Source organism: Dasypus novemcinctus, chromosome 10 (genome assembly GCF_030445035.2).
Source record: "Dasypus novemcinctus isolate mDasNov1 chromosome 10, mDasNov1.1.hap2, whole genome shotgun sequence".
NCBI classification, from domain to species: domain Eukaryota; kingdom Metazoa; phylum Chordata; class Mammalia; order Cingulata; family Dasypodidae; genus Dasypus; species Dasypus novemcinctus.
The window spans coordinates 88,502,797-88,530,539 of NC_080682.1; the positions used below are offsets into that span (position 1 = coordinate 88,502,797).

At 41.9% G+C, this 27,743-nt stretch overlaps 1 protein-coding gene across 1 annotated transcript; it reads right to left on the reverse strand.

Moving 5' to 3' along the window:
* Nucleotides 1-451: 451 nt before the first annotated feature.
* On the reverse strand, nt 452-27,254 carry OLFML1 (olfactomedin like 1). Its single transcript, XM_004455317.5, has 3 exons — nt 26,620-27,254; nt 23,543-23,831; nt 452-2,240 (listed from the first exon to the last, which is right to left on the reverse strand). The coding sequence occupies exons 1-3, from the start codon at nt 26,743-26,745 to the stop codon at nt 1,414-1,416; spliced, it is 1,242 nt and encodes a 413-aa protein (XP_004455374.1). The 5' UTR covers nt 26,746-27,254; the 3' UTR covers nt 452-1,413.
* Nucleotides 27,255-27,743: the final 489 nt, after the last annotated feature.

A 27,743-nucleotide genomic window follows, 5' to 3' on the forward strand; every position in this document is an offset into this window, starting at 1 on the left:
CAAAGTTTTTCTCAAATGCTATGGGTAAAAAATTTCCCTTCACTGCCTATGATCTGGCTTGAATTTGGCAGAGATGAATGAACAGCTGCAAGCACACAAAACAAACCCTCTCATGTGACCAACCTGGAAACACAGAGGCCTCAGCACCTGACAGAGACTGGCACACAGCCTGTGCTTGTGACCCAAACGGGCTGAGTGGGGCAAACTCATGGAAAACGTTTGGAAGAAGTCCCTTCTCAGAAGACCTAGCTATGGTCTGCCCTGTGTGCCACAATGGAATGCTTGCTGTAGCAAGAAGCGCAGTCAACTGCTACCTGGCTTTCATCCAGATTCCAGAATGTTTACCAAGGACCTCACTGTGCTGGGGATTGTTCACGTAAACCCAAACACAACCAGCTTGTCCTGAGAGCTTTTATGCTGAGGGTAAGTAGGCAAATATAACCTGAGAAGGTTAATTTGCTTAGTGTCAATTTTATTGTATTTAAGCAAGAAGAAAGAAACCAGAAGGTAGCCTAGATGAGGCTAAAGAGAAGGTCCTTACCCTTAGGCTAGCTAATGTTTTGAAAGTCCTGTAAGGTCTCGTGCAGACGTGAAAACTCGCTAAAGGGGCAGACCATTATTTTTGGGCTGAAATGGTGAATACATTTTTTATAAAAGGTTAGGAAAACCATCATATATATTTAAGGTTTCATTAGCAATGGGAAGACAGGTTTGCAGTATTTTCTAGCTCTTTCACTCTGTACTGTGTTACTTTAAATGACTTGCCTAAATTCTCCTCTAAAATAGCTGTAAGATTTTTTTTGCATAACTCAAAAGAATGAGGTGAGAATTAAATGATGTGACATATAGGCAAATACTTTGTAACTGGAAAATAGTATTCAAATGCTAACGTTATTACTCTATTATCACATCAGCCTGGCTGGTTGGAGAGGCAGAGCTAGGGGAAATCGAGATTAAATATCAGTAAGAAATAATACTTTAGTTGCGCAATGAAAAATGGAAGAATATCAACGGGCATTTGAGAAGGAGAGAGGTCAAAGGAGAGAAAAGCCAGTGAGTGTTAGAGAGGTGGCATACAATTATGATAGCTGGGGCCAGGGCAGCAGTGAATAGTTCAAGTAAATGCTGGAGAGCAGTAAAGGAGTACACTGGAAGTAAACTGGATCAGAATGTGGAAAGCCTTGAACTAGGAGGTTTGTATAAGTAATAGAAGTTGTTGAATTTTTCTGAATGAAAAAGACTGTCATCTAAGCTTCTGGAAGATACCTGTGAGACTGACATCTGGGAAAGGATAATATGCATTTCCACTTCTAGAACCTATTCCTGTATGTGTTTAAAGGGATAATATATGATGTGCTCCTTTCAGAGTGGCTGTGTCCTCAGTGGCTTGGAGAGCAGCTTCCAGGTTCAGGGTCACTGCTGTGTTCTCTCCCTGTTAACTGTAAAACCTTTCTCCAGAGGCAGCTTTCTCTTTGTCTGGAGTTTGTAAATGATCTGGTTTCCATCATTCCAGGCATAGAGCTGCTTATCTCTGGGGTTGTAATGGATCATGGAGTGACTCCTCTGCCGCCTGGGGAAGAACAAGTTGGGCAGATTCTCTTCAGTGATAGTGCCCAGGGGATCATAGACACAGGTGACACGATGAGGGCCATGACCACCAGTACTGTAGACCACATAGAGAACCCCACACAACAGGAAGGAGGCTTCAGCATCCTGGCTTGTACACGGAGTGTCCCACGAGTGCTCCACACTCAGTGTGCCAGGCTCAATCTTCGTGAGGACCAAATGGCCATAGATGCCTGGCCCTGCATGGATAGCCCAGAGTCCATGCTCATCTACTGCCAGGTCAATGTAAGTTGAGGGGGAGTGTTGGTAGACCAGTGCTCTGCCTGCCCCTCCTGGGAGTTGCATTCGATCTTCCACAATCCTCTTCTGCAGATTATATTTGATTATCTCATTGGGAGTCCCTTGATTGTGAAAAAATAGGAAACCTTTGTGGATCACTTGGCCTGTTCCCTGCCAGGAAAGTGTTAGGATTAGTTTCCGGGGGGCTGGCTTGGTGCTGTCTTCCATGAATGTCCGTATGTTTGTAAATTCCCAAACAGTGTTGTTTCTGGATCCAATTAAAAGATATACCTTTGGAGAATCATTGGCAGCATCTTTCATCCAAGAACCATCTGTATCCACAGTTTTCTTTACTATTTTCAGAGACTTTATGCCCACCAGCATGTTGTCACAGCCTGGCCAAGGAGGAGAAAAAGGGGGAGGTTACTTTATAAACATGAGATATCTGCTTTCTGGAAAGGCTCACCATGCTTGATAAATCCTGTTTCCTACCAGCTCTAATACTAGTTAGTAGGCAATATTCTCAATTCTGCTGTGGAATGGTGGCCCTCAAGAAGAGTTTCAGAAAATCCTAGAGCAGAAATGGGACATAGGCATGTACTTCATTTTCTAAAGTGTTTAGAGTTACCACATAGTTAATGATCAATCACAATTTATGGTATTATCAGTGGATCAAATAATAAATGAATAAATGATTCTGTCTCTTTAGAGAGTGGCAGTCCAGGTACAAGAGACAGCATTTTATTCAAATCAAGACATAAACAGTTTTTTGCTATGTCAGAGACTCTGTTCACTCTCTAGAGCACTTAGGATTGACATAGAATGAAACAGGCTAATAAGATAGGGATATAATTGATGGATCTGAAACCTGGCAAGAAGTCCACATGGACATCAGCAACCCCAAGATGGCTGCTGGAAGAACCTCCCCAGGATTCTGCCACTCAGAAGAAGACTTTCTCTGAAAGCCAGGAGAAGCCCTGGATAATCCCTAAGGACTTTATCATTGGGTACTCCTGGGAGATTGATGGGGGAAATAAGGAACAGTAAACAGCTGGAACTCCTCCACTGCCATTAGCAAAGGGGTGGGATAATTAACAGTTCAAAAGCCAGGTACAAGGCCTGAACAAGCTCTCTTGCTCTCTCATGCACTCTTTTGCCTGTGGACCCAGACTCCAGCTGCCTTCTCCCCGGCTTGAATTACCAAGCAAGTAAAGCCTGGGCATTATAACCTATAATGGGACATTGTAGCCTGTAAATCAGCCCTCTTTATCACTTTTCAGCCCCTTCCTCTCTACCTAGAACCCCTGCTGTTATTTTCTCCCATTTCTCTTCCCTCCCTACCTGAATAAATTACTGGCCTAACTCATTCGGCATGCTATTGAAATTCATTTCTGCAGCATAGCCAAGAACCTAAACAAAATCAGGTAACAAGAATGACCTACGTGCAAGACCAACTAATTCAATTCCAATTACCAAGATTTTATTGGGTATCTGCTGTGTACTTAGCTTCTAGTGTTCTTGGAACAGTTCCAAGTATTGAGTATATAAAATGTAATATCAACCCTAAACCTTGAGGGGATCATCTTCTACTGAAAGATTCTGACCCTTAACGCTACTACCAGATTGTAAGAGCTATACACATCCATTCATTTATTTATGAATGCATGTATATGTGCTTAGTCAACAGATGTTGGATACCTACAAAGGGCAAAATACTGAGCTAGGTCCTGTGAGCTAGGGTGTGATGGGCTAAGGTATCATGATAAATTAGGCATGGTTCTTGCTTAAGTAGGTATATGACTAGCTAGTAGGACTTAAGGTCAAATTTTTACCAAAAAAGGGGACAGAGAAGGGAGAGGCCATTTGAGGTAGAGAAATACCTGCATTTGAATTGGCCGTTGAAGGACACATGGAGTGGAAAATTCAGAGATGTGTAGGAAGAATATTCCAGACAGTGTAGCAAACCCACAGATGGGAAAGCCCTCCAAGACTGTAGAGTACTTTAGAATTTATGACAATACAAGTTAAATACGTGAAATTGCCTCAAACTAGATAGATAAAACAAAGTAGTATAGGAAGCAGATTTCACTCAACTGATAGAACATCTGCTTACCACATAGGAGGTCCAGGGTTCAAACGCAGGGCCTCCTGGTCCATGTGGTGAGCTGGCCCACACGCAGTGCTGATGCACGCAAGGAGTGCCATGCCATGCAGGGGTGTCCCCCGTGTAGGGGAGCTCCACACGCAAGGAGTACGCCCCGTAGGAGTGGCGCCACACACACAGGGAGCTGACGCAGCAAGATGATGCAACAAAAAGAGACAGATTCCTGATGCTGCTGACAAGAATACAAGCAGACACAGAAGAACACACAGCAAATGGACACAGAGAGCAGACAACTGGGGGGTAGCTCAATAAGGGGAGAGTAATAAATAAATCTTAATAAAAAAAAAAAAAAAACACAAAGTAGTAGGTTGAGGCCATCTTGAAGGCAGGACCAAAAAATTTGGATTGTGTTCTACAGGCAAGTAAGGAGCTACCAAAACTTTTGAGCAGGAGTGAAATACAGTGAGGACTCTTCTACAAGATTAAGTTGGCAGCAGTGTGTGTGATAGACACATGGAAGAGAGACCAAAATAATGTAGACCAAATAGAATTTGCTTCTATAGTCCAAACAGGATTATAAGGGTCTCAATGAGGTGGAGGAAGATGAAGTGTAAAGTAGGGGTTTACACTTTTCTAACTTGCTCAGAACAACTTCAGACTATTATTCTCCCTCACTCATGCAAAAACTTCCTTTCTTTGTTTTTCACCAGTACCTCATCCCCTAGAGCCCTAGTTATTTCACATTACCCAACTTACAAAACCCCTGGTCCTGGGTCAGTTCAAACATCTGCCTCTGCCCTGGGGACCTGAGTGTTGGTGGTGAAAATCTCACAATGGAGCATATTTCAGCCCCTTCACATAAGGGTCTCCAACCTTAGCTCAGTCCTGAATACTGTACTGCTCTCCATGGTTAGCCCCCATCTTCCTGACAGCAGCAGGCTTAAGTCTTCCTCCCCTCACCAAGTCCCTACCCCACCAGTGCCTTTGCTAACAGATTAACCCTTTTGAGAAAATAAACACCATTAGACATAAATTTCTTCAACTTCCTGTTCCTCACTTATAACCTTTCCTTCAGTTGTCTATACCCTTGCCAACTTCCACACATTTTAGAAGAGACCAGGACATTCCTCCTGTCCAAGACTAATAGATTCACTTATGCTCTGATCTCATCCTTTCCCAGCTTCTTTTAGACTTCCTTGATGAATGATTCCCTTTCTATTATCTTTAATCGCTCCTTCACTATCAGCTCCTTAGCTTTTGATAATAAGCATTTTTACCTATATATGAAAAAACAATTCTCCCTCAATTAGGTACCCCTTTCTAGTTTTTCCAATATCTCTATCATTTTTATAGTCCATTTCTCCTATATACTCTATGTAGCTATGTGTTTATGTCTCATTCTTTCGCTTCACCATAACTACATGGAAACGGCCCTTCATAATGTTGTCAATGACTGCCTAACTAAAAAAACTCATATAGACTTTTTATAATCATATCTTCGTTGATCTTTCTATAGCAGGATAGGATTGATCAGTTCCTTCTTACGGATTTCTTCTCCCTTGACTTCTCTGACATCACTGACTTATGCCTTCTACTTGTTACTCTTCTGACTGCTTGAAGCAGAGACAATGCCATTTCATTTTCCTCTTCCTGAATACACATGAAAATGACATTTCCCAGCCTCATTTGTAATTATACTAAGCCCATTAAACTATGGATATGGACAGAAGTGATGTAAGCCATTTATACTGGCCCTTAAGTATACTATCTTCCAGGCCTCTCCTCCCCTGCTTGGAAGTCACATATTATAGAGAGAGGATATATACCGTGGAAGAGCTTCCACTGGCCTGGGTCTCTGGGTTCCTGTATAGAACCACTGAGCTGTGTTAGACATGTAATGTGAACCAGAAGTAAACCTCTGTTGGATTAAGCCACTGAGATTTCAGAATGTATTTGTTAGCTTCAGTAAAACATAATTGTTTTGTTGAACACACTGTCCTTCACAGTCTTCTTGGTCTCTTTTTCCTCTACTACTAAAATATTTACTAGGGTTCTTTCATAATCCTGTAACTGACACTGAAGTCCCGAAAGTAGATGCGATTGTTCTACAGTGTAGAGTGAGAAGAGGATGATATCAACCGTGCCAGGGCCTTAACTTTCACCTGTATGCTGATGAATCCCAATTCCATTTCTAGGTGAGAATTCTCTCTTGAGATCTAGACCTCTCAAATTCAGATGTTGAAAATGAATTTCTTTCCCTTCAAACTTGCTCCTCTTCTTCCTTCTGCATTTCCTGCCTCAGTGACTAGCACTACCCTCTCCCCTCCCCAAGTCAGATATGAAGAAAGTATAAACTAAATTGCTCCTCTTTCTAATCTCTTTTACTCAATTACCAAGTCTTCATTATTCTACCTGCTAAATAACTCATCTGTCATCTCTCCTTTTGTCACTGCATTAGTTCAGGCCTCATAATTTTTCTCTTCTTAAATTACAGTAGGTAGGTTTATAGTAGGTAAATAAAAATTTTATTGTGCAGGCCCTATGTTAGACTTCTCTCCCTGTACTCCTCATCTGGGTTAATATCACCCTCAACTCAGAAAGAAACCTAGCTCATCCTTCACTTCTCCCTTTCCCTCACCCGCATGCTAAGTACTTTCAACTCTGTCTCCTTAATGTCTCTCAAATCCATCCCCGGTATTACATTCTCACTCTCACTACCCAGTTGCTTTTTGTTTTTTATTTTTGGTGTTTTTTTTTTTTTTAATTGCTATAACTTCTTAACTAGTCTTCCAATTTTGATTTCAAATTTACATGAAGCCAGGATGATTTTCCCAAAATGCAAATCTGATCACGTTACTAGTCTTCATTAGTTTCCCCTGGACCTCAGAATGGCTTGTCCTTGGTGATCCTGAACACCTTTCAGATTTCCCCTCCCCACATTGACCCTATGCTGCAACCATACCAAATATCAAGTCATTGCCAGAAATGGAGGACCTTTCCGTATCTCTATGCTTTGGGAAACAGTGTAACTTTTGTTTAAAATGCCCTTAGTCCACTTGGAAAATGCCTTTCATTCTTCAACACTCACCCCTTCTCCTCCCCTAACACCACCTCTATGCTTTATCATTGCTGATCTGTTAGTCTTCTTTCTAAAACGTCATCTTCCCTGAGGCAAAGACAATTTCTTATGTATATATATTTCTCTAGTAAATTTCTCTAGCACAGGACTTGGTGTAGAGTAAAAGCTTCATGTATATTTGCTGAGGTCTCACTTGTGATATTTAATTATAAATTAAAAGTGATACAGACCAGAACTGTGTCTTTATATACATACATTTATTGCCTGGATGTGAAAAAATAGAATCTGGGTTTGGGAATTTACCAGATGAGCATGACAGAGGAAGAGAGGGAAAAGGAATTGAGGGTACATGCAAAGGATTGCTATGGTTATGGGAGTGAAGACATGAGAAGGCAAATAAACAGTAGAAAGTGCTAGTGTTAAATTGGAGCTCCCAAAGGTCAAAGAAAGGCTAAAGTGGAGATTTTAGGAAAAAAAATCAACTAAAAAGGCAGGAGATGTTTATTAGAGAATGAGATGCATGAAGTAAAAGTTCTACAAGAAATGCAGTTATTTGTAATAAGGTTTAACGTGGGTAGCTAAGGTTATGATGGACAAAACAATAATTGGCCAGAAGAAGAGGAACTAACAGAGGAGCCCATTAGATGGGTCATCTGAGAGGAACAGCGATGCAGCAAAGTGGTAGAGATGGAGCCAGTGAGCCAGAAACTACCATACTCCATGAATGAGCAGTGGGCAGGAGTTGAATAGAGGAGTGAAATAAGAAGAGTAGTGGTTGGTACAGCTTGATGACATGAAGTTCAGGGTTGCTGAGGCTTGTTAGAGAGGAGGGAAGCAAAATGGCTTAGAACTGGTAATAAAGAGCAAAGAGAATACCTACTCCATTTATAGTCTCATAAAAGAAAAAAACTGTACCCTTTAAGAGAGTCTCAGGAAAATATGGGCTCTCAGGGGATGGTCATGTATCTATTATAACAAGAAGTTCACAGAGAGGGAGAGAACACAGAGAATTATGCTGTTGATGCACCATGAGTTCCAGAGGGCACAGAGGAAGAGTTTTGCTAGGATGTGGTAGGGGAGTAGTGGGGGTCATTTTGGGGTAGTCTTGGAGACTGAGCAATAAGAGATGACCTTGTCTTACTTCCAAGACCTTGCTCACTTCAGTGCACTTATCCTCACTTACAAAACACTGTTTAAAGGAAATGTTTTCTTAGAAAGCTGTAGATGACGTATATTTGTTTCAAAAACTACGCAAAACACGTTTCACTCTATTCCATGCATTTGTCTTCACTTACAAAGCACTATTTAAATGAACTTGAACCTAGATACAGTCTACCCCTAATCCTATTCCCTTACCTAAACTGTAACCCAGACCTGACCCTATCCCTAAATGACAGTTTCTCCTAACAAAGAATCTTGGAATTGTCCAGTGACCAAGTTAAAGAGGGATATGGGACAGGGACAGATTAATTCCACTGGTCATTTAGGGGAAAATGGAACATCAGTTCTAATTATGGACTTACTGGGACTCCTCTGTTAGGCAGTTTATTGTCGAGGAGAGTGGTGTCCTGGAGGAAGGGAGTGGTGGCGGTGGCCTTACTAGGAGCTCCAGGAACCCTCCAGGCCTTCCTCTTAACTGCTGGTGGAATGACCACAGGGGATCAGCAGTCCTCCAGGAGAACTGAGCACTCTGAGGGCCTCCCTTAAATTCTCCCAAAGACCTTGGCATAAGCCAGATATACCAAAAGGTTGTCTGTCAGTCGTTTTCTTCTTAAGAAATGCTTGGATTCTCTAGATCAACTGGTGGCCGACTCAACTCAGAGGACAAGAAACAAGGTGAGGAGAGAAAGTATAGACACAAGGAAGAGAGGTGCAGCAAGGGAGAGGTCCCAGCAGTTGTGAGGTAAGGAAGCATTTTAGCAAACACTTCATGTCAGCTGGTTGGACCACAGCCCTACCTTGTTTTCTTTACCAATTCACTAGCCGCTATTATCCACACCTTTTCTTCTCTCCTCAAGCCTCCATCACACCCTCTCATATATTCTTGTCTCATTTCACTGAGAAAATAGAAGGAATCAATGGAGAATAGGTCATCTCCTGCCTGGATTACTGCAGTGGTTTCCTAATGGTGTCCAAATTTCCATCCCTGACTCCCTCAGTTCATTCCCCACAGCAGCCAAAGTCAGTCATGTCATATCACATCTCTGCTCAAAACACACCAGGGGCTTCCGTCTCAGAGTAAAGCTCGAGTCTTGACCTTGGAGGCTGTAAGTGAACTGTTCTCCCACTGCCTCTCTGGGCTTGTCTCCTACAACCTCTCCCCCCCTCCTTTAATTTTGCCTCAGCCACTCCAGCCTCCTTGCTGTTCCTCACATTGTGCCAAGAACACATCTTGGCCCTTTTAGTTCCCTTTGCTTAGAACCGTCGCTCCCCAGATATCTACATGACTCTCACCCTTACTTCTTCTAAGCCTGTTCTCAAATATTATCCTATCATTGAGGCCTTTTCTGACCTTCCCTATATAAAATGGAAATCCCTTCTCCAACTCTCCAAAATTCCCTTAACCTGGTTCATTTTTCTCCATAGTGCTTACTATCTTCTGACATATTATAAATTTTTCTATTAATATATTTATTGTTGGACTCCCCTCAAAAGAATCTAAGCTCCATGAAGGCAGGGGCTTTGTCTAACGTGTTTTTTTTTTTCACCACTGTGTGTCCTGCCCCTAAAATAGCATTTGGTACATAGTAGGCACTTCATAAGTATTTGCTGAATAAATGAATGTATTTTCCAACTACTGCAGCTACCAACCAACTGTACCTGAGCCCAAATGCTCTGCTTTCTCTCCCACTCTGCAGTGGAGCTCATCCTCTCTCACCTACTCAAGGATTTAGTACTGAAATTATCACCCCTTCTCCTATATCATTGGCCTCTTCCTCCCTACTGGATCATTCCTATCAACAAATAGGCTATAATATCACCCATCTTGAAAAAAAAAAACAATTTCTCTGCTCTACTTTATAGTAAAACTCCTTAGAAGAGTTGACTTTATATATTTGCCCTCTCCCCTTCCTCCCCTCCTGTTATCTCTCAGCTGCTCTATTTGGGTTTCAGTTCTCCTCTTTTCTAAACTCCTGTTCCACTCCACTGTAATTGCTCTTGTAAATGTCACCAACAACTTCCAGGTTGCCAAATTGCCAAATCTGACTACTTGATCATTAACCACTCCCCACCCCACCCCCACCCCTACCTTGAAACACTGATTCTGGGCCACCATTCCTCATGTTTGTTCTCCCACTTTCTGGATGTTTTTTTTCCTCAGCATCCATTACTGGTTTGTCCACAACTTCTCCCTGTAAATACCAGAATGCCTCAGGACTCCATCTCTGACCTTTTTTATATATCTTTCTATAATCACTTATTTTTTTTAAAGCTTTATTTTATTTATTTATCTCCTCTTCTCCCCCATTGTCTGCTCTCTGTGCCCATTTGCTGTATGTTCTTCTGCCTCTGCATGTATTATCCAGCAGCACTGGGAAACCACATCTCTTTTTGTTGTTGTTGTATTATGTTGCTGCGTATGTGGTGCCACTCCTGGGCAGGCTGTGCTTTTTTCACCTGGGGTGGCTCTCCTTTCAGGGCTCACTCCTTGTGCATTGGGCACTTCTCGCAGGGGTGGCCCTGCATGGCAGGGCACTCCCTGCGCATCACAGCACTGCAGGTGGGCCAGTTTACCACACGGGTTAGGAGGCCCGGGGGATTGAACCCTGGACCCTCCATATGGTTGAGTCACGTCTGCTTCCCTATAATCACTTTCTAATGATCTCATTCCATCTCCTGACTCTGCATATCTTGTAAATTCTAAATATTAATGACTTAAAATTTGCATATGTAGCTCCAATCCAGGTATCTCCTTAGCCCCAAACTCATTTTTCCAATGGCCTCCCCAGGATATCTGCTGGGATATCTTCAAACTTAACCTGCCCAAAACAGAACTCTTACTTTTATCCCCCAAACTCACTCTATGGTCTTCCCACAGCAAGCAAGAACCATAAATTAAGTTTCTAACAGCCTTTTTTTTTTTAAGTCATTCTTGAGTCCTTTCCTTCTGTCCCCATCATTAGCAAGTACTCATAGTAAAATTTACTTTCATAGTATGTTATACTTCAATTAAAATACTTACATATATAAATGCGTATGTATATTTATCTTACTGCCCATCACCTTCCCTATCCACTACACTCCATAAATCATCTCTTGCCTAGACCACTGCGAAAGTCTAATTTGTCTCCCAGGTTTTACTCTTTCTCACCTATATTTTCCACATAACAATGGGAGTGGTCTGTTTAAAAACATAAATTATTTCACTGCCATGCTAAACCCTCTTTCTTATCACCCTTCACTCCAGCTTACAGGACCTACAGGATATATCCTCTGGCTATTTTTGGGACTTTATTTTCTATTCCTCTTCTGGCTCACTGTATTGCCATTTCATTGGCTTTCTTGGTATTCTGTGAGCATGCCAAGATTGTTTCTGCCTCAGGGCTCTTGCACTTGCTACTCTTTTTGCCTGAAGTACTCTTTCCCTTTATCTCTCCATAGCTGATTTCTACTCATCCTTCAAGTCTCTGTTTAATGTCATCTCCTTAAGAGGCTTCCCTCTGAACACTCAATCTAAGTATATCCACTCTAAAATTATCTGCTATGGGATCTTTCTTATTTCCTTGAGACCACCTTTCATACTTTTTTTTCTGTTTTATTTACTAGCTTATTGTCTATCTTCCCCACTAGACTATAAGCTTCACAAGAGCAGAGACTTTATCTTCGTGTATAGTATTGTGCACTCAGCGCCAAACTCAGTGCCTTGTGGGTTCAGTAAATATTTACGGAATGAATGAAGAATGGAGATTCATTTAAGCAGATGATTTTATAGGTCTAAATAGTGTTGCACAGCCAGAGTTCTGGCTGTAGGTTTATCTTAATTCATTAATGCTTTTTAAAGTACTTTAAAGCTTTTAAGATACTTTCCAATCCATTATTTCATTTAAAAATCGGACACAAGGTTCTCATCAGGGGAATACATAGCAGGAATGGGAGGTGGGAAGAGCCAGGTCTAGGAAAGTCAGTCCATTCGGTGGTCATGTCATCACTGACTGTTCCCAGAGGCACAGAGGCTTTATTTGGTCCACATTTTGGCCAAGGCCAGGCTTAGGGGAGAGCCATAGAAGTCTCTCAGCCAGCAGTTGCCACCATATGCCATTGCTGACATGCTCTACCAGCCTGAGAGATTGCTTCTCTATGGCCTCTGGGTCAACATTGTCCTGGTTGGCCTGGGTTGTAGGAAGCCAACCCCTGGGGAAGGCAGAGGAACTTGAGGCCAGCTGGGACTCTTATGCATTGCAGGAGCAGCTGACAGAAGGTGGGGGCTATAGGTTACGGTGTGGGAGAAGGAGGGGTGAGATGACTTGTTTACTTCTCTAGCGCTGCCTGGGCCCAGGATACCTTTTTCAGTTTCACAAGCTGAATCTGTCTCAGGTAAATGCGTAATCCTCCCAGATGCTGTTGTGATCACAGTGGATGAATGAATGAGGACTTAAGCCTATAAGGAACCACAGATGCCTTTTATGGGAGAGGCGGGCTTTGGGCCAAAAGAGAAATTTAGAAGTTCCTCCCTATTAAGGGAGAAGCATAAGAGCTAGAGAAGTTAAAAATTATCTGACAAATCTTTGGTATTGTGCTAGGTGCTTTATTTACATTAACTCATCTAATTCTTAAAATGAACCTTAGAGGTAGATATTTTAATGCCCAAATGAAAAGAAAGATGTGGAGAATTTATGGCTCTAAAGTGATGAGGATGGGGTTCTCTGAGCTAGTCTCAGAGGGCAGGGCCAGCCAGGACACAGCCAGCCAGCCCAGGGCCATGATGGGTGGGTGTGTACATGTATGATGGGAAGGGATGGAGAGCTGGAGAGCAGGGGAGTCCTGGTGGGCCCTGGTGAGGCAGTGGGCTCTCTGGACCTAAGCACAAGGTGATAATCTTATTTGTCATGAATAGGAAGCCCCCCAGTTACCCCACTGCACTTGCCTGGTATTAAAGCTGTCAGGCTTGCAGCCCAGCTACAGAGTTTTGGGGGGAAGGAGGGATGAAACACAGACTTTTTCTATGTCTTCCATTCTGTTTCTCCTACCCCTTCATTTAGAGGAGTCTAAGACCTGGGTGATCTGACCGCTGTCTCTAACTCTCTATATATCCCCCTAAAAGTCCCTTTGTCAATCCAGCCATAGTTTTCCCAGCTGTAAAATGAGGGGTTTAGGCTGGATGCTCTCTATTGCTTATTCAGAACCAATATTCTGTAATTTTTATACATTTCTCTTCTCACTAAATGATTATGAAATTTAGGAAGAATATACTTCCAGTGTTGGAGTAAAGGAGCAAAATAAAAACTCCCTGCTATGCTTCTCTTGAGAAAAAGTTTGCAGAGTAATAGAAAATAAATGTAAAACCTTTGAGTCCAGCCAAGATGCAAATTATTTAACAGAGACAATGACATGCAAAGTTCCACCTGCAAACCAGAGAAGGAAAAGGTATGGTTTCTTCCCCCAGGCAGAGTTGCAATAAGGATAGAATTTGGCCCAGGGCCTCACAGTGAATTAATACACAAATATCATTTGTTTGAATCTTTTTAATACTTTCTCCCTTATTTAATAGCAACAATCTCCAGACCTGATGAGCTTTTTCTCTATATAGGGAAGTGACTCAATCAGTTATATTTTAGAATATCAGTTTGGCTGCTGGTAGGAAATAAATTGGGAGGTGGGGGTGAGATGGGTTACAGGAAACCAGGTAGAGAGTCTGTAAGAGGAACCCAAATGAGAGAAAGCCTAATAGTGATGGGCATAGAAGTGAAGGGTTTGGATTCAAAAAATAGAAAAAGAAAGGCAAGGACTTTATAACTGATTAGATTGAGTGAGTAGGGTGTTAAAGAAAAAACATTCAAGAATGAGAGGATGGATGAGATTGGAACAGAGGAAGAAGAGCAGGTTTGCCTGGGAAGAATAATGAATTCATTTTTAGAAAAGAGAATTCCAGTAAAACCATGACTATTCTGATTGGTTCTTGAAGTTCTCTGTTACAAAACTTTACGTTTTCAACCACCTATTTCTATTCAAACAAGTGTCAGTTATGATGATAGGCACTGGTATGAAAAAGATGATAGCTCTTGGCCTAGTAGTCGTTTATAAAGCTTCAAGTTATTCCAATAAAATTGTCAAGGTGGGCTTAATTGTTCTAGAAATTAGGGCCATTCAGTGTTTCTCACCCACAAAGGATGTTTTAGATATCTCAGCACAACAGTCAAAGTCTACCACGACTTTCTCTCATCACTCCTCTGCCACAACAATTGGTCACTAGTCACCAACTTTACTATGACCTCCCACAACTTTTAGACTTTGCCCATACTTTTCCTGAGTTTACCTTTGCAAACTTAGAATATATCTACTCAACCTTAAAAACAAAATTCTCCAACTTTAGAGAATTTAGTTGTTACTTATTGTATGCTCAACTCATTCTGTGCAGCCCCTTCCAGGGCAGTTTTTGGGCTGATTTGGAATTGCTAATTCTTTTTTTTTAATTTTTTTTATTTTTCAGTTTTTTAGTTGTTTTTTATCCTCCCTCCCTACCGCCACTTGCATTCGCTTCTATCCTGTGTCCATTTGCTGCACGTTCTTCTGTGTCTGCTTGTCTTCTCTTCTCATCTTCTCTTTAGGAGGCACTGGGAACCAATTCTGGGACCTTCCAACATAGGAGAGAGGCACTGAATCACTTGAGCCACCTCACCTCCTGGTTTGCTGTGTCTCTCATTATCTTTCTTCTGTGTCTCTTTTTTGTTGCATCATCTTGTTACATCAGCTATCTGTGAGGGCCAGCTCTCTAAGAGGGCCAGCTTTCCATGCAGACCAGCTCGCCTTCACCAGGAGGCCTCGGGGACCAAACCCAGAACCTCCCACAAGGTAGATGGGAGCCCAATCAGTTGAATCACACCTGCTTCCCTGCTAATTCACTTTTGCTATTTCCATACAAGTACTATAGACAGGGGTCATCTTAGTATCCCAGAGCTGCTATAACAAACACCACAAACTTGTTGTCTTAACAGGAATTTGTTGGCTGGCAGCTTTAGAGGCTAAAAGGCCAAAAAATCAAGATGTTGGCAAGGTCATACCTTTTTCAAAGTCTGTCGTGTTCTGGCAGTGGCTTGCCCACAATCCTCTATCACATGGTGGTCTATCTCCTTTGTCTCGTCTGGCTTCTATGATTGACTGCATCCAATTTTCCTCTGCTCGTAAGGATTTCAGTCATATTGGATTAAAGTCCACCATGATCTAATTTGACCTTAACCCAATAGGATCTTCAAAGATCCCACTTACAAATGAGGCCACACCCAGGACAAGGGGTCAGGACTTGAACATGTCTTATGGGGGACACGATTTAATCAACCACATGGACCATATCTCATTTGTCTTTTATGAATACTGTCATACACTACATCTCTCTCTCACTATTCAAACACTTGCTGTTCACTACTCAAACTCAGGAACCAATTAGATTCAGATAATGCCATATTCGTGTGTGTCCAAATTTGCTATCCTAACTCACACTATGCCAGCTTATAAGCCAAACAGATTCAAATACCCAGCAGTATGTGTGGTTGTTAGAAGGTGCTATTTCACTGACTGACTCTCTACCTAGATAAACGGATGGCAGGATGTTAGGCAAACTGGCTTGTTAAGAAATAAGACTTAGCATTGAAGAAGGGCTGAGTCCAAGGTTAGACCTTAAACAGGTCCTAGTCTACAATAAGCATTCTATGCACTGGGTTTTGTGAGTTACCCAGTAAATCCTTATCAGGGGTTTTCCTAGGTAGCTAAGACTAAATTCAAACTATTCCATGACACCTAGTAGCAAGCTTCCCTTTATCGGTGATTAGTAACAGATTCTGAAAAAGAAGACAGACGGTGCATAGTTATTCATTTATCTGGCTATGTGTCACTCAGAAACATCAGGTTTAGAGCTCCAGGTGAGTGCTTGGAAGCTGGGAAAATGTGTAAGATAAGTGTGAGTCCAGCCTGCTTCCATCCTGGGGTCCCTGTAGCTGGATCCAAACTAGCAAACCTCCCTCAGATGCCTCCTTTTGAAAAAGGCCAGCTTCCCATCACCCCTTTATACTAGATTATTGTCTCCATAGTATTTATTATCTTCTATCTGACATATTACAAATATACCTGCTAATGTATTTATTCTTTGACTCCTCAATAGAATGTAAGCTCCATGGGATCAGGGACTTTGTCTCTTCTATTTTATGCACTGTTGCATGTCCTTCCCCTAGAACAGCATCTGGCACATATTAAAATGGGTAAATATCAATAGATGTAACTCACATCCACAAAATCTCTTTGGAGTTCTCAATGATTTTTAAGAATGAGAAAGGGTTCTGAGAAAAAAAAGTTTGAGAACTGCTGTCCTAGAGCATCCGTGCAATCAGGATTTATGTGAAGTGAAACACAGAAATGGCCAGTCTTCTGGGAATTTCTGGTGAAATAGCCTCATTTTGCATCAATTATCTGACTGTTGCAACATCTTAATCATTCCAAAGTTGTGATGATGAACTTACTTTTGTTTATTTCTCCTTTAAAAAAAAAGCTAGATGTTTAATTTTTTTTCTTTCTGTAATGCTCTTACCAAAGTAAAGTAAATGGAAATGTATTCAATTTCCAACCAGAGTACTGCCATGCTCCTACTTGTCTAGTTATAAAACACAGCATCATTTTGGGTATTCTACCTGGATTATTCCTGTGAAACAAAATCTCACTTTATCCCATTCTCGTCATCCTTTCTTTTAGTGTCATGATCTAGAGCCTGCTTGTCTGAACGTGGACTAATTTGCAGTGGCCTTCTCAGTAGCTCTTCAACTTTACCTTATCAAAACCAGCACTCACATGAATGCCAGTATCACTGCTTTCACATAAGAATGTGTGAACTTAAAAACTGATCCCGGGAAGCAGATGTAGCTCAAGCAGTTGGGCACCCACCTACCACATGCAAGCTTCCAGCTTCAGGACACAGCAAAAAGACACAAAGAGGAAACACAGTGAGAGATACAACAAGCAGAGAGTAGAGGTAACTCAAGCAATTGGACCCCTCCCTCCCACATGGGAGGTCCAGGTTTGGTTCCCTGTACCTACTAAAAAGAAGATGAGCACACAATGAACAGACACAAAGAGCAGACAATGAATGTGAAAAATGAGGGGGAGGTGAGAAATTAAAAAAAAAAAAAAGATCCTGATCACTGCCTGTTTCATGACTTGCCCTTTTATCAAAGCTATATGGAATAACTTGCTCTACAAACTGAGCCCGAGTATGTCTTTGTGCCTTCATATGTTGTTCCATTTGTTTGCAATGCTCTTTATTTTCCACAATTAAAACTCAGTTCAGGAGTTACCTCCTCTAAGATGTGTTTCTAGATTCCACATGTACCTCATCCCATGGCAAGTTTGACCTTATCTACTTAACTTCCTGCCCTTCATGCTTTCATAACCCTCCGTCAGCACAGCCATCACTCTGGGCTGTCCGCCTGGGTTTTTCTCCACTTGATTGTAAGCTTGCTTAGGACAAGAATGTTATCCTAGTCAACAGTCCATCTCCAAGGCATGCACAATGCCAACATATATCTGGAATTCAGTTAGACTTTCATTGAATAAATAAACAAATGAATGTGTTATTGAGAGAATGAATGGATATACAGATCACCAGGAATCAAAAGCCACCAGCTAATATGATTTGGACCTTCTGTTAGTATCTGTGGTGATGGAACTGGAGATATTCTCATAGACCATGGGCCTTCCAGATGGATAAACAAATGAAGTGCTGGGTCCACAGAGCTTTTTGGACCTAGCACACTGACCCATGGACACAGACTCTCCAAGAGACAGCAGTGGAGAAGGTGTGCACACACCTCTAGTGTTGCTAACCTGGTGAAGACAGCATTTCTGAGTGGAAAGTGTGTGTGTTACACACGTACACAGATGGCCTCCCACAAATGCCTGCACTGACACCTGTGTGTATGCACTCAAGACACACCCTTGTGGTAAATACATCAGTTGCAAATTAAAATCTTTTAATGTGTTGTTCCACACTTCACAACCGAATGGGTCTTGGAACTTGGCTCACAGATGTGTTTTATTTGGCTTGCAGTGTGTTTTATGTGTTTTTTGTGGTTTTCTGTTTGTTTTCAAGGTTTTGAATATGGGATATGCATATTTATAGTTCCTGGGTGGATCCCAGAGGCATTTAAATATGCAGAAGACTTTTTTCTTTGAACCATCATCTTATAAAAGATAAATGTTATTTTATTCAGCAGGGAGAGGGTTTTTTGAGGTAGCATTGCAATAAAATGAGCCAGACTAAATGGGAAATAAAGTAAAATCTGCTTATAACGGCTTGTTTTGACCACTTTGAGAATTTTTCTTCACAAGTTTTAAAGAGGTTAATACTCTTATCAACACAAGAATGTAGTCCATAGAATCTTCCAAAGACAGTCAGTTGGATAAATTCCTAATCTGGGTGTTTGTGGCAATGGTGCTTTGCATAAATTGCCAAGTATGATGCAATTAAAAAAAAATTATAACAGTTATAGTAGAAAAGAATTGGGATGATTTAAAAACAATGAGTATGCTGCAATGATGAAGGAGGTTGTTGGTGTGGGAGGAGTGGGGTGGAGGAGGTGGGAGTATACAGGAACCTCTTATATTTTTTAGTGTAACTTTTTTTGTGTGATGTATATATCTTCAAAAAAATACAATTTACAAAAATGATGTAGTGGGGGGTGGGGAGTGGGATATATGGGAACCTCTTATGTTTTTAGTTTTTTTATGTTTTTTAATGTAACATTCCTTGTGATCTATTAACTTTCATTAAAAAATAAATGCTAGAATGCATTTAAGTTGCTTTCATTCACTTGCATTCTAAATAGTGTATATGTATGAAGATACATATATATATAGAGAGAGAAAGTTGAAGAAGAGAGTTAGAGCTAGGATTCTAAGAATTTTGCCTACCACCAAAACATCTCTGTGAGTGTTGCCTTCATGAACATTATTTGGGGATATCTCTAAATAAAGGCTGAAGACTTGAGAATAGCTCTAAGGGGAATGGCTTAATTATAGTACAATTCTATCTTATTTATTATGCCCAATGCCCGTCTCTTACCTAGGAAAGAGTTCAAGAGTAAGTGAGAACCATTTAGGCTGGTGTTAGAATATCCTGACAGTATCCCAAGAAACAAGCTGAATTTCTAAGGAAGTTGCCTTGTCCTCTAGAGGTTTTCCAAATAAACTGTCTTTCTAAGATGGTGTGTATGTGCAAATGGGACTTTGTGCCCTGACCTCCAGTGACCCCTCCCTAGCCAACCAGGTGTTGACTTGAGTCTTTAGGATTTTAGTGGAGGTTCTGTAACTGGTACAGGCCCTGCAGGCTAAGGTTAGATGATAGGAAAATGTGAGCCCTCAAAGAAGGTGGGCACAGGTAATTGGCAGCACCAGCTGGGTCTAGCAGACCAGGGCATTGTGGTAGGCAGAATTCTTCTAAGATGGGCCCTAAGATTTTCACCTCTTAGTATATACAGCCTATAAAATGCCTTCCCTTTGAGTGTGGCGGGACCAGTGAATATGATGGGATATCAATTTAGTTATGCTATAGGGCAAAGGTGAGGTGATTTTGCAGATGGATTAAGATCCTAAGTCTGTTGATTTTGAGTTAATCAAAGGGAGATTTTTGTGGGTGGGCCTGACTTAATTAGATGAAAGCTCCTAAAAGAAGGACCAGGCCCTCCCTGAAAAGAGGCTCTATCATCTAGCCTTGAAGAAGTAAACGGTAATGCCGTGAACCGCCCATGGAAAGGTTGGCCTCTAGAATCTGAAGACCTCAGTCCTACAGCCATGAGGAACACAGTTCTACCAACAACATTGGTAAGTGTGGATGAGATTGTAGCCTGGCCAGCACCTGGGCTACAGCCTCGTGAGACCCTGAGCAGAGAACCCAGCTAAACTGTGCCAGAACTCCATATCCACAGAAACTCTGAGCCAAGGATGTTTGTTGTTTCGAGCTGGTAAATGTGTGGTATTAATAATTTGTTGTGATGGACCACTAGTATAGGCATAGTCACTAACAGAAATGATAAAATAAAGAAATGGGGGTGCATGGCACATAAAATACAAAACAGCATGTGAGGGGTGTGTGATAAATGTGACATTCCAAAATTTACACTTGGGCAGAAAACTTATGAGTTATAGCAGGTCAGGAAAGCACTAACCATGCAGCTGTGATTGCTTATGGGTTTGTCTCTCCCTGGACTAGCTCCGAGTGGCCTCTGCCATTAGTGTCCCTTCTATAAACAACTTTCACGGTCTCCTCCCCAGGAGACACTGACTTAGACTCTGTGAATGTGGAAATGAAGACATCAGAATGCTCAAGGTCTGGTTGAGGAGTTCAGGAGCAATAGGAGCTGATCTGTCTGACCAGGGAGGTCTGGGGTGACAGAGGAGGTGTCTTCACAGAGGAAACATTTTTGAGTCATAAAGGATGAGAAGAAAATTTCTTTTAATTACAATTGCATGCTGGTATGTTTCAGAGGTAAAGTGGCTGAAGGTCAGTGTAGACTGCTTGGTGAACAGCCTTCCCTACAGAAAAGTCTAAGGCATTTGAAAGGACATTCTTGTTGTTGATAAGTGGTGGTGAATGACAACAACCTCTACACGGAGGAGTAATAATAGTATCTGTTTTGAGTTGTGGGAAGGACTACATGACAGCAGATGGGTAGGAGAAGGCCAAACCAAAGGCAGAAGGATGAATCGGAGAGCTGATACAGGAGGCCACCCTGCAGGCTGCCCTTCTCACTCCTCGGTCCCTACCATGTAGTACCGGGTCCCTCCAACAGCAGGGGTTAACTAATGTGTATTGGCTCATCAATGGGCAAATCATCAAGGGAGAGCTCCATAAGCAACAGGCATGGAAGCAGAAATCTCTGAGAGGTTGAAAAAGAGGTTTTCACTCACCATATTGCTGGGAGAGGAGCTATCTCTAGCCTCCAGGTTCTACAGGAGGAGGCAGAAAGGATGGGAGTTGAAAAACCAGGAAGCCCAGATTCAGGATTTCTTCTGTATTCTTGCTAGAGTGGAAAGGGAAGACCTCAAGGCTGTCCCTGCTGAGGGATTTAGAGTTCAAGGTGATTGAGAAAGGATACCAATGGTATAGGGAGCAAGTGCAGATGCAAAGGGACCAGCCTGAGGATCCACCTGCCTGAGCAACTGAGGGATCCACTCCAGTACCACAGTTCAGGCTTAGGATCCTGCATGACTTCTGGGACAATGTGGCTCAGGCCACATTAGCTCCCTATCCTCCCCATCAGCTTTTTAGGCCACCTCCCCTCATCCTCTGCTCCTCCATCCTTGTCCCTTTTCTTCCCTCACCCCACTCTTATGCTTGCCTGCTCCTTTGCAGATGAGGGTTCATCTTGAGACTCAGTCAGACATTGTCAAGTCTGGAATGGATCACCCGGATTACTTTGGCCAACTGCTTTGTAATATATATAAGGCACCCTTCTCACTTCTAACTCATAGGATAAGATGTCCTCTTTTCTGTCAAAGGGTAAATAACCCCTCTGTCTGTGCTGGCAGTTTATCCATTCATTTATTTGTTTACTTAATTACTCACTGACAAATATTTATTGAAGCAGATACTGTTCTAGGCACTGGGATACTGCATTGAACACAAAAGGCAGAGTCCAAGCTCTCATAGAGCTGACATTCTAGAGGGGAGGTTGAGAATAAGTGTGGACAAATAAATGAATAAGACAGCATCAGAGTAACAAGTGCTCTGAAAAAAAATTTAAAAATCTGCCCTTCCTTGGTTTCCTATCTCAACATATTTCACACCAACAACACAATCACTCAAGCCAAAAACCTGGAAAGCATCCTGCACTCATTCTTTTTTTTTTAAAGATTTATTTATTTATTCCCACACCCCATTGTTTGCACTTGCTGTGTGCTCTCTGTGTCTGTTCATTGTCCTGCACTCATTCTTTTCACTCATCTTTCACATTTATTTAACAGTCACCAAGCCAAATGGATCCCAACTCTAAAATGCTCCTAAGGTGATTTGCTCTTCTCCATTCCACTGGCACTCAATGCAGATACCTTCGCTTGTTGCCTAAACTACTATAGCATTTCCCTGACTGGTCTCTTCTCTTTAGTCTTACCCTCTTTCATCATATCATGCCCCTACTTATAATCCTTCAGTGGTTCTCTATCACTTCTCCAGTGAAGTTCAAGCCCCTTATCTTAGCATTCAAGGGCCTACATTATCTGGTTGCTACTAAACTCTTCACCCTTGCTTCCTTGTACTCCTTGCCCCATGTTTTACTCACCATGTTTGCAGGTCTACAAACACATCAAGATGTTACTTACCCTCATGCCATTAATGTGTTGTACCCTCACTTGAAGTGCCTTCTGCCTCCTCATCTTCAACCTAACTTCTTTGTTCAAAACTCAGATCAAGTGTCACCACTTTCAGGAAGATACTTCTTATATGGCCTTATTGATTATATAAGGATTATAAGGATTACATGAGAACATATGTGAAACTCTTAGGACAACAGTGGTATTCAGTTTATACTTGGTCCTCTGATGGAGTTTCTTGCATTTGGGGCAGAAATAACTAGCATATAAATAAAGTTTTCCTACTTTCAATGAAATTATATCAGAATACAGACTCTGAGGTGGGGGCTTAACACCCTCATTGTTTTAATGAAATGGACTCATGTACAGGTTTATTTGCTGTCTCGTTTATGTTACTAGGTGCTTTTATTATAATTTGAGCTCCTAAACATTATTTTCTATGGTCTGTTCAATGGAACACAAAATTGGAGACAAAACCCCAAGATACCACTATTTCAGATAGCACACGACAATAATAATTCACAACAGTCCCCAGCCCTGAGGGTTGACAGTTGTCATTTTTCAATTTCAGGCTGTGGTTGGCACATTTGCTGCAGCCCCCTACTTCCAGGGCCCCGGGTATAGAACTCACCAAACTGCCACTCTCCCTGGAAGGATCTGGGAGCGCACAACTCCACCAAACAATGGTCCATGAGGAGGTGGCCTCTCTGGGCTGACTTCTGATACTCGTAGCCCTGACTCTCCACGAGGTCTCTGGGAACTCTCCATGAAAGGAAATGTTTCTTTCTGAAAATGGATTTTCCTTCTAACACTTGGTCCCTAATAAGTTTTCTCTCCCAGTACAAGCACACAAGAGCACACATCCAATTCTTATTCCCAGACTCAGTCTGATCACCTAACTGCATGGAGTCTGATCTCTGAGTGTGATAGTCCCTAGCTGAAGTAGTCATAGTTAAAGATTTAGTTTTAATTTTAAAAAGTAGTAAGAAAAGATGCAATATTCTTACTTGCATTTAGCAGAGTCTGGATCCTTATCTCTTCGTCAGCTTCTTGGAGGAGTTTTTCTGCCAGGATCTTGCTCTCTGATTCTACGCACATGTCAGCTTCTCGAAGGTACTCTAGGTAGTCAATCTCCCGTTGGGCACGTTCGACCTTCAGGACCAGGTTATTGACCGCGCTCTTGTACTCTCTTGTGTAGGTCTGACATCTTCCCAGCATACTGGATATGTTTTTTGAGAATTCTCGGAATTCTTGAATGTATGCCCTTGTTGCTTCTGTACATTTTTCCAGCCCTTGCTTTGGTCAGAAAATAAATTCCCAAGTCAATTTTCTCTAGCTATTTAAATTATGCCAGTAATATAAGTAACTATCATTCATAGAAAAAGGTGAAAAAAATACAAATAATCCAAAAGGGGGAAATAAAAAGCACCCATAATTCCTCCATTCAGAGACTCTATCTATATTTGGTATATAAACTTAAAATTTTCCCATGCATTTAGGTCTACATATGTAAATATATATTTTACAAAATGTGACGTTGCTATCTGTATGTTTTAAAATGTTTTTAACTTGCTGATAAATTGCAAAAAAATTTCAATACCACTAACATATACCTATACCATAATTTTAATGACCATGCAGCATTCCATTGAATTAATATCACGTTATTTATTCTACTAAATTCTTTCTATCCATTCATATAGTTCTCAATTGTTTGCTACACACACAATAATGGAAAAAACAACTTTGCATTTACAACTTCATGTACTCATCTCATCTTCATGTATTTAGCTATTCTTTTCTTAGGACAGATTTCTAGAAGTAAGCTCCATTCCTTGCATCTAGCACAAGGTCTAGCACATAGGAGGTACTCGATAAATATTTGTTGGGAAAAATTAATGAAGAATGGAAATGGGATTTCTGGGTCAAAGAGATGTATACCTACAGCTCATTTGACAGTTTACCAAAACGTTCTCCACAAGTTGTAAAAATGTATACACTAAACAGCAGCATGTAAGATTGCTCATTTTCATTGCAATGACAGATACAGTCATTTATATATACTACCATAACGTACAGAATTGCATGGGAGAGAGTATAATCTACAATGTAAACTATAATCCATGCTTAGTGGCAATGCTCCAAGATGTGTTCATCAATTGCAATGAATGTACCACACTAATGAAAGAGGTTGTTAATGGGGGAAAAGTGGGAGGTGTGGGGAGTGGGACATATGGGTATCCCTTATATTTTTTTATGTAACATTTTATGTAATCTTTTTTTTTCTCTCCCCCCCCCCCCCCAGTTGTCTGTCCTCTGTGTCCACTCGCTGCGTGTCCTTCTTTGTCCGCTTATGTTGTTGTCAGCGGCACGGGAATCTGTGTTTCTTTTTTTGGTTGTTGCATCATCTGGTTGTGTCAGCTCTCCATGTGTGCAGTGCCATTCCTGGGCAGGCTGCACTTTCTTTCGTGCTGGATGGCTCTCCCTACGGGGCGCACTCCTTGTGCTTGGGGCTCCCCTGCGTGGGGATATCTCTGCATGGCGCGGCACTCCTTGCGCGCATCAGCACTGCACATGGGCCAGCTCCACAAGGGGGGAGGGGGCCCGGGGTTTGAACCGTGGACCTCACATGTGGTAGACAGATGCCATAACCACTGGGCCAAGTCCGCTTCCCCATTTTATGTAATCTAAGTACCTTCTAAAAATAAATAAAATAAATAAATAAAAATTGCTCAATTTGAAGCCAAATGGAGAAATAGGGAGAGAATAACTCCCTAAGTCTGTTCCCTTTCTCACTCCTCCGACATATACCTTTCAGGGTGGGATTGTTATCACTTGTCTGCAATGGTCAATAGCTAGTGAGGCCTAGGCCTCAGCTTCACCTCCAGGTCAGGGCAGAAAAAAAATCATCTGTCTTTTTCAAATCCACATTCATATCCATGAACATATTAGTCGGCACTTTATACCCTTGTCTGCAGACATCTATGCAGGAAACAGACTCTTAGGGTCTTGAGGAAAACTTGCAGGGATTTGGTTGGCTCTAATCCCAGGGCAAGTCAGTGCTAACGCAGAGGGATCCTGGTCTCCGTTCTGGCACTTTTCTGGAAGTTGGGGAGGGGGTGGGAAGCAGGAGAGAGCAAGGGAAGAGGCAACGGGAGGCCACTGCTCTGGGAACACTTCATCCACTGCCTCCAGACCTCGGTCTGTTGGCTGGACGACATTAGGAAATGCACTTTGCCTGCTCTGTGGAAGTGTTTTTACCCTGACTGTAACAAATGATTAAACATTTTAGAGTTGATGATTTTTTTCAGGAAAACATAGAAAATGAATATTGAAGATAAGAGTGTCTCTGAAAGAAGAGAAATAACTTACTAAAATTTAACACATACGAAAGTAAGGCATTAAGTATGAAATAGTAAAAAGTCAATGCCAGAGGTGTGGCAAAGACTAGGGCGGAAGATTACATTTGTGCCTGGGAGCCTCTCCATCTGCAAAAATGTTGGGTTTTGCAAATGTTTGGGAGAGGGCCCAAATGCTCTCTAACACCACTGAAATTTATTTCTAAATCCAAGACCGGTTTGGCAAAAGAAGACTTAGCTTCTCAGGACACAGATATGATTTTTTTTACACTGACCTAGCAGTTTATTATAAAAAGAAAAAGAAAAAGAAAAACTGAAACCCATTATCATTCTGATATAGTAAAGTATGAAGAAAAGTGACACAGATTTTTAATTTTCCCATTTTTAAAAAAAGAATAACAATATTTTAGACATGCACACCTTGTCAGGCAATGTTTTAAGTATGAATTAACTTAATAAATCTATTATCAGCTCCATTTTACAGATAAGGAAACTGCTGGATTAGCACCCAGAGCGAAGCTGTCTGCTCCAGGTCTGGGGCAGGAGATCTGAATTTGAGTTGGTGCTCTCAACCACTACACTATGAAAGAATATTAAAGGGTCATTTAGCAATGTATTTATCATTTACTATGAGGGAAAGCTGCATCCCACAGGCTAGAGAAGCATGGGTAAAATAAGGCAACCTCCAGAGGCCACGTCCCTTAAGGTGCACGGATGCCACCTACCTCCAAGACTCGAAAGCGCTGGTAGATGTAGTGCACCATGCCTGGGTCTTGGGCACACTGTGGTGGAAGCACAAAAGCCGCGAGGAACAGAACCAGGAAAATAAAGACTCGCCGTAAGGCCACCATTGTCTGCAAACCGCCCAGGAGGGGGATCTGTTTGGCCGTGGTTCTCAAGGAAAGACCCGGGGGTCCTGGTGGTGGTAACTCCTGCTTTCTGTCTGCCGCTGTGGCAAGTCCTTTCAAAACAACGTCTTGCTCAGCTGGAGAGCAATGTCCGCTTGTTATTCCACCAAACACATGACCTCAGTTTGCAAGCTGGGGATTAAGTCCAGCTGTTGGCTGGTCGGTCCCAGAGGCCTAGCAGACAGCCTTGATGCAGGCAGCAACTTGGCCCAGCATCTTTTGCCATCACCCTTGACACATACTGGTCCTCCCCAGGCTGCTGGCTGCAGCCTTAGTCCAGGCCTGTGTGTCCCCGGAGGTAGGGCCTGGGAGGTCCTTCCTGCCTCTTGCCCTACCCCTTCCCCAGCTGCTTCCTCTTTACTTCTGCTTTCCTCCTCTCTAACAGGCTCTGCAGTCCAACCACAGGCCTGGCCCAACACTAACCATCCCCAACTTCTCTCAGTTGGAATCTCAGTTTAGTTTCTGGAAAAATTCCCAGGATCCTTTTCCCAGAAGTCTTGTTGGGAGATGCCACCCCTCCTCCCTTTGCAATCCTGCAGCTCTTAAAGGCATAGCAAGAAAAAATGAAAACTGATACCTTCCTATCTCTGAACAGCCACTGGATAGGGAGAGAGGTAGAGTGTGCCTCAGGCCTGGCTGCCCAGGCTGTCAGGTGAAAATTCTCAGGGAAGTTTTATGAAGAGGAAGATAGCCAGCAATTACAGATACAGTGATTCATCCAGAGCCAACCCATCAGGAAATGAAGTTCTTTATAAGGAAGTTCTTGAGTTTTCTCAATCACTAGTAGTAGAATTCCCTTCACTTACAGCTGAATCAGAAATGCCTAGGACCAACTCCTGTAGCCCATCTTCCACCTCCAACCAAAAAAAAAAAGAAGTTAAATCATATCCTAGAGTAAGGGAGTAAGGTGGTAAAGTCTTCCAATTTTCATTTTGTTGTCG

Bases quoted from the DNA above. Each gene is read 5' to 3' on its own strand.
- OLFML1 (XM_004455317.5), bottom strand. From the start codon at position 26,745: ATGGTGGCCTTACGGCGAGTCTTTATTTTCCTGGTTCTGTTCCTCGCG. The intron at 23,832-26,619 runs GTAGGTGGCATC...TTCTGACCAAAG, and splicing joins AGCGCTTTCGAGTCTTGGAG to CAAGGGCTGGAAAAATGTAC. The intron at 2,241-23,542 runs GTAAGAATATTG...CTCCTTGGCCAG, and splicing joins CCAGACTCTGCTAAATGCAA to GCTGTGACAACATGCTGGTG.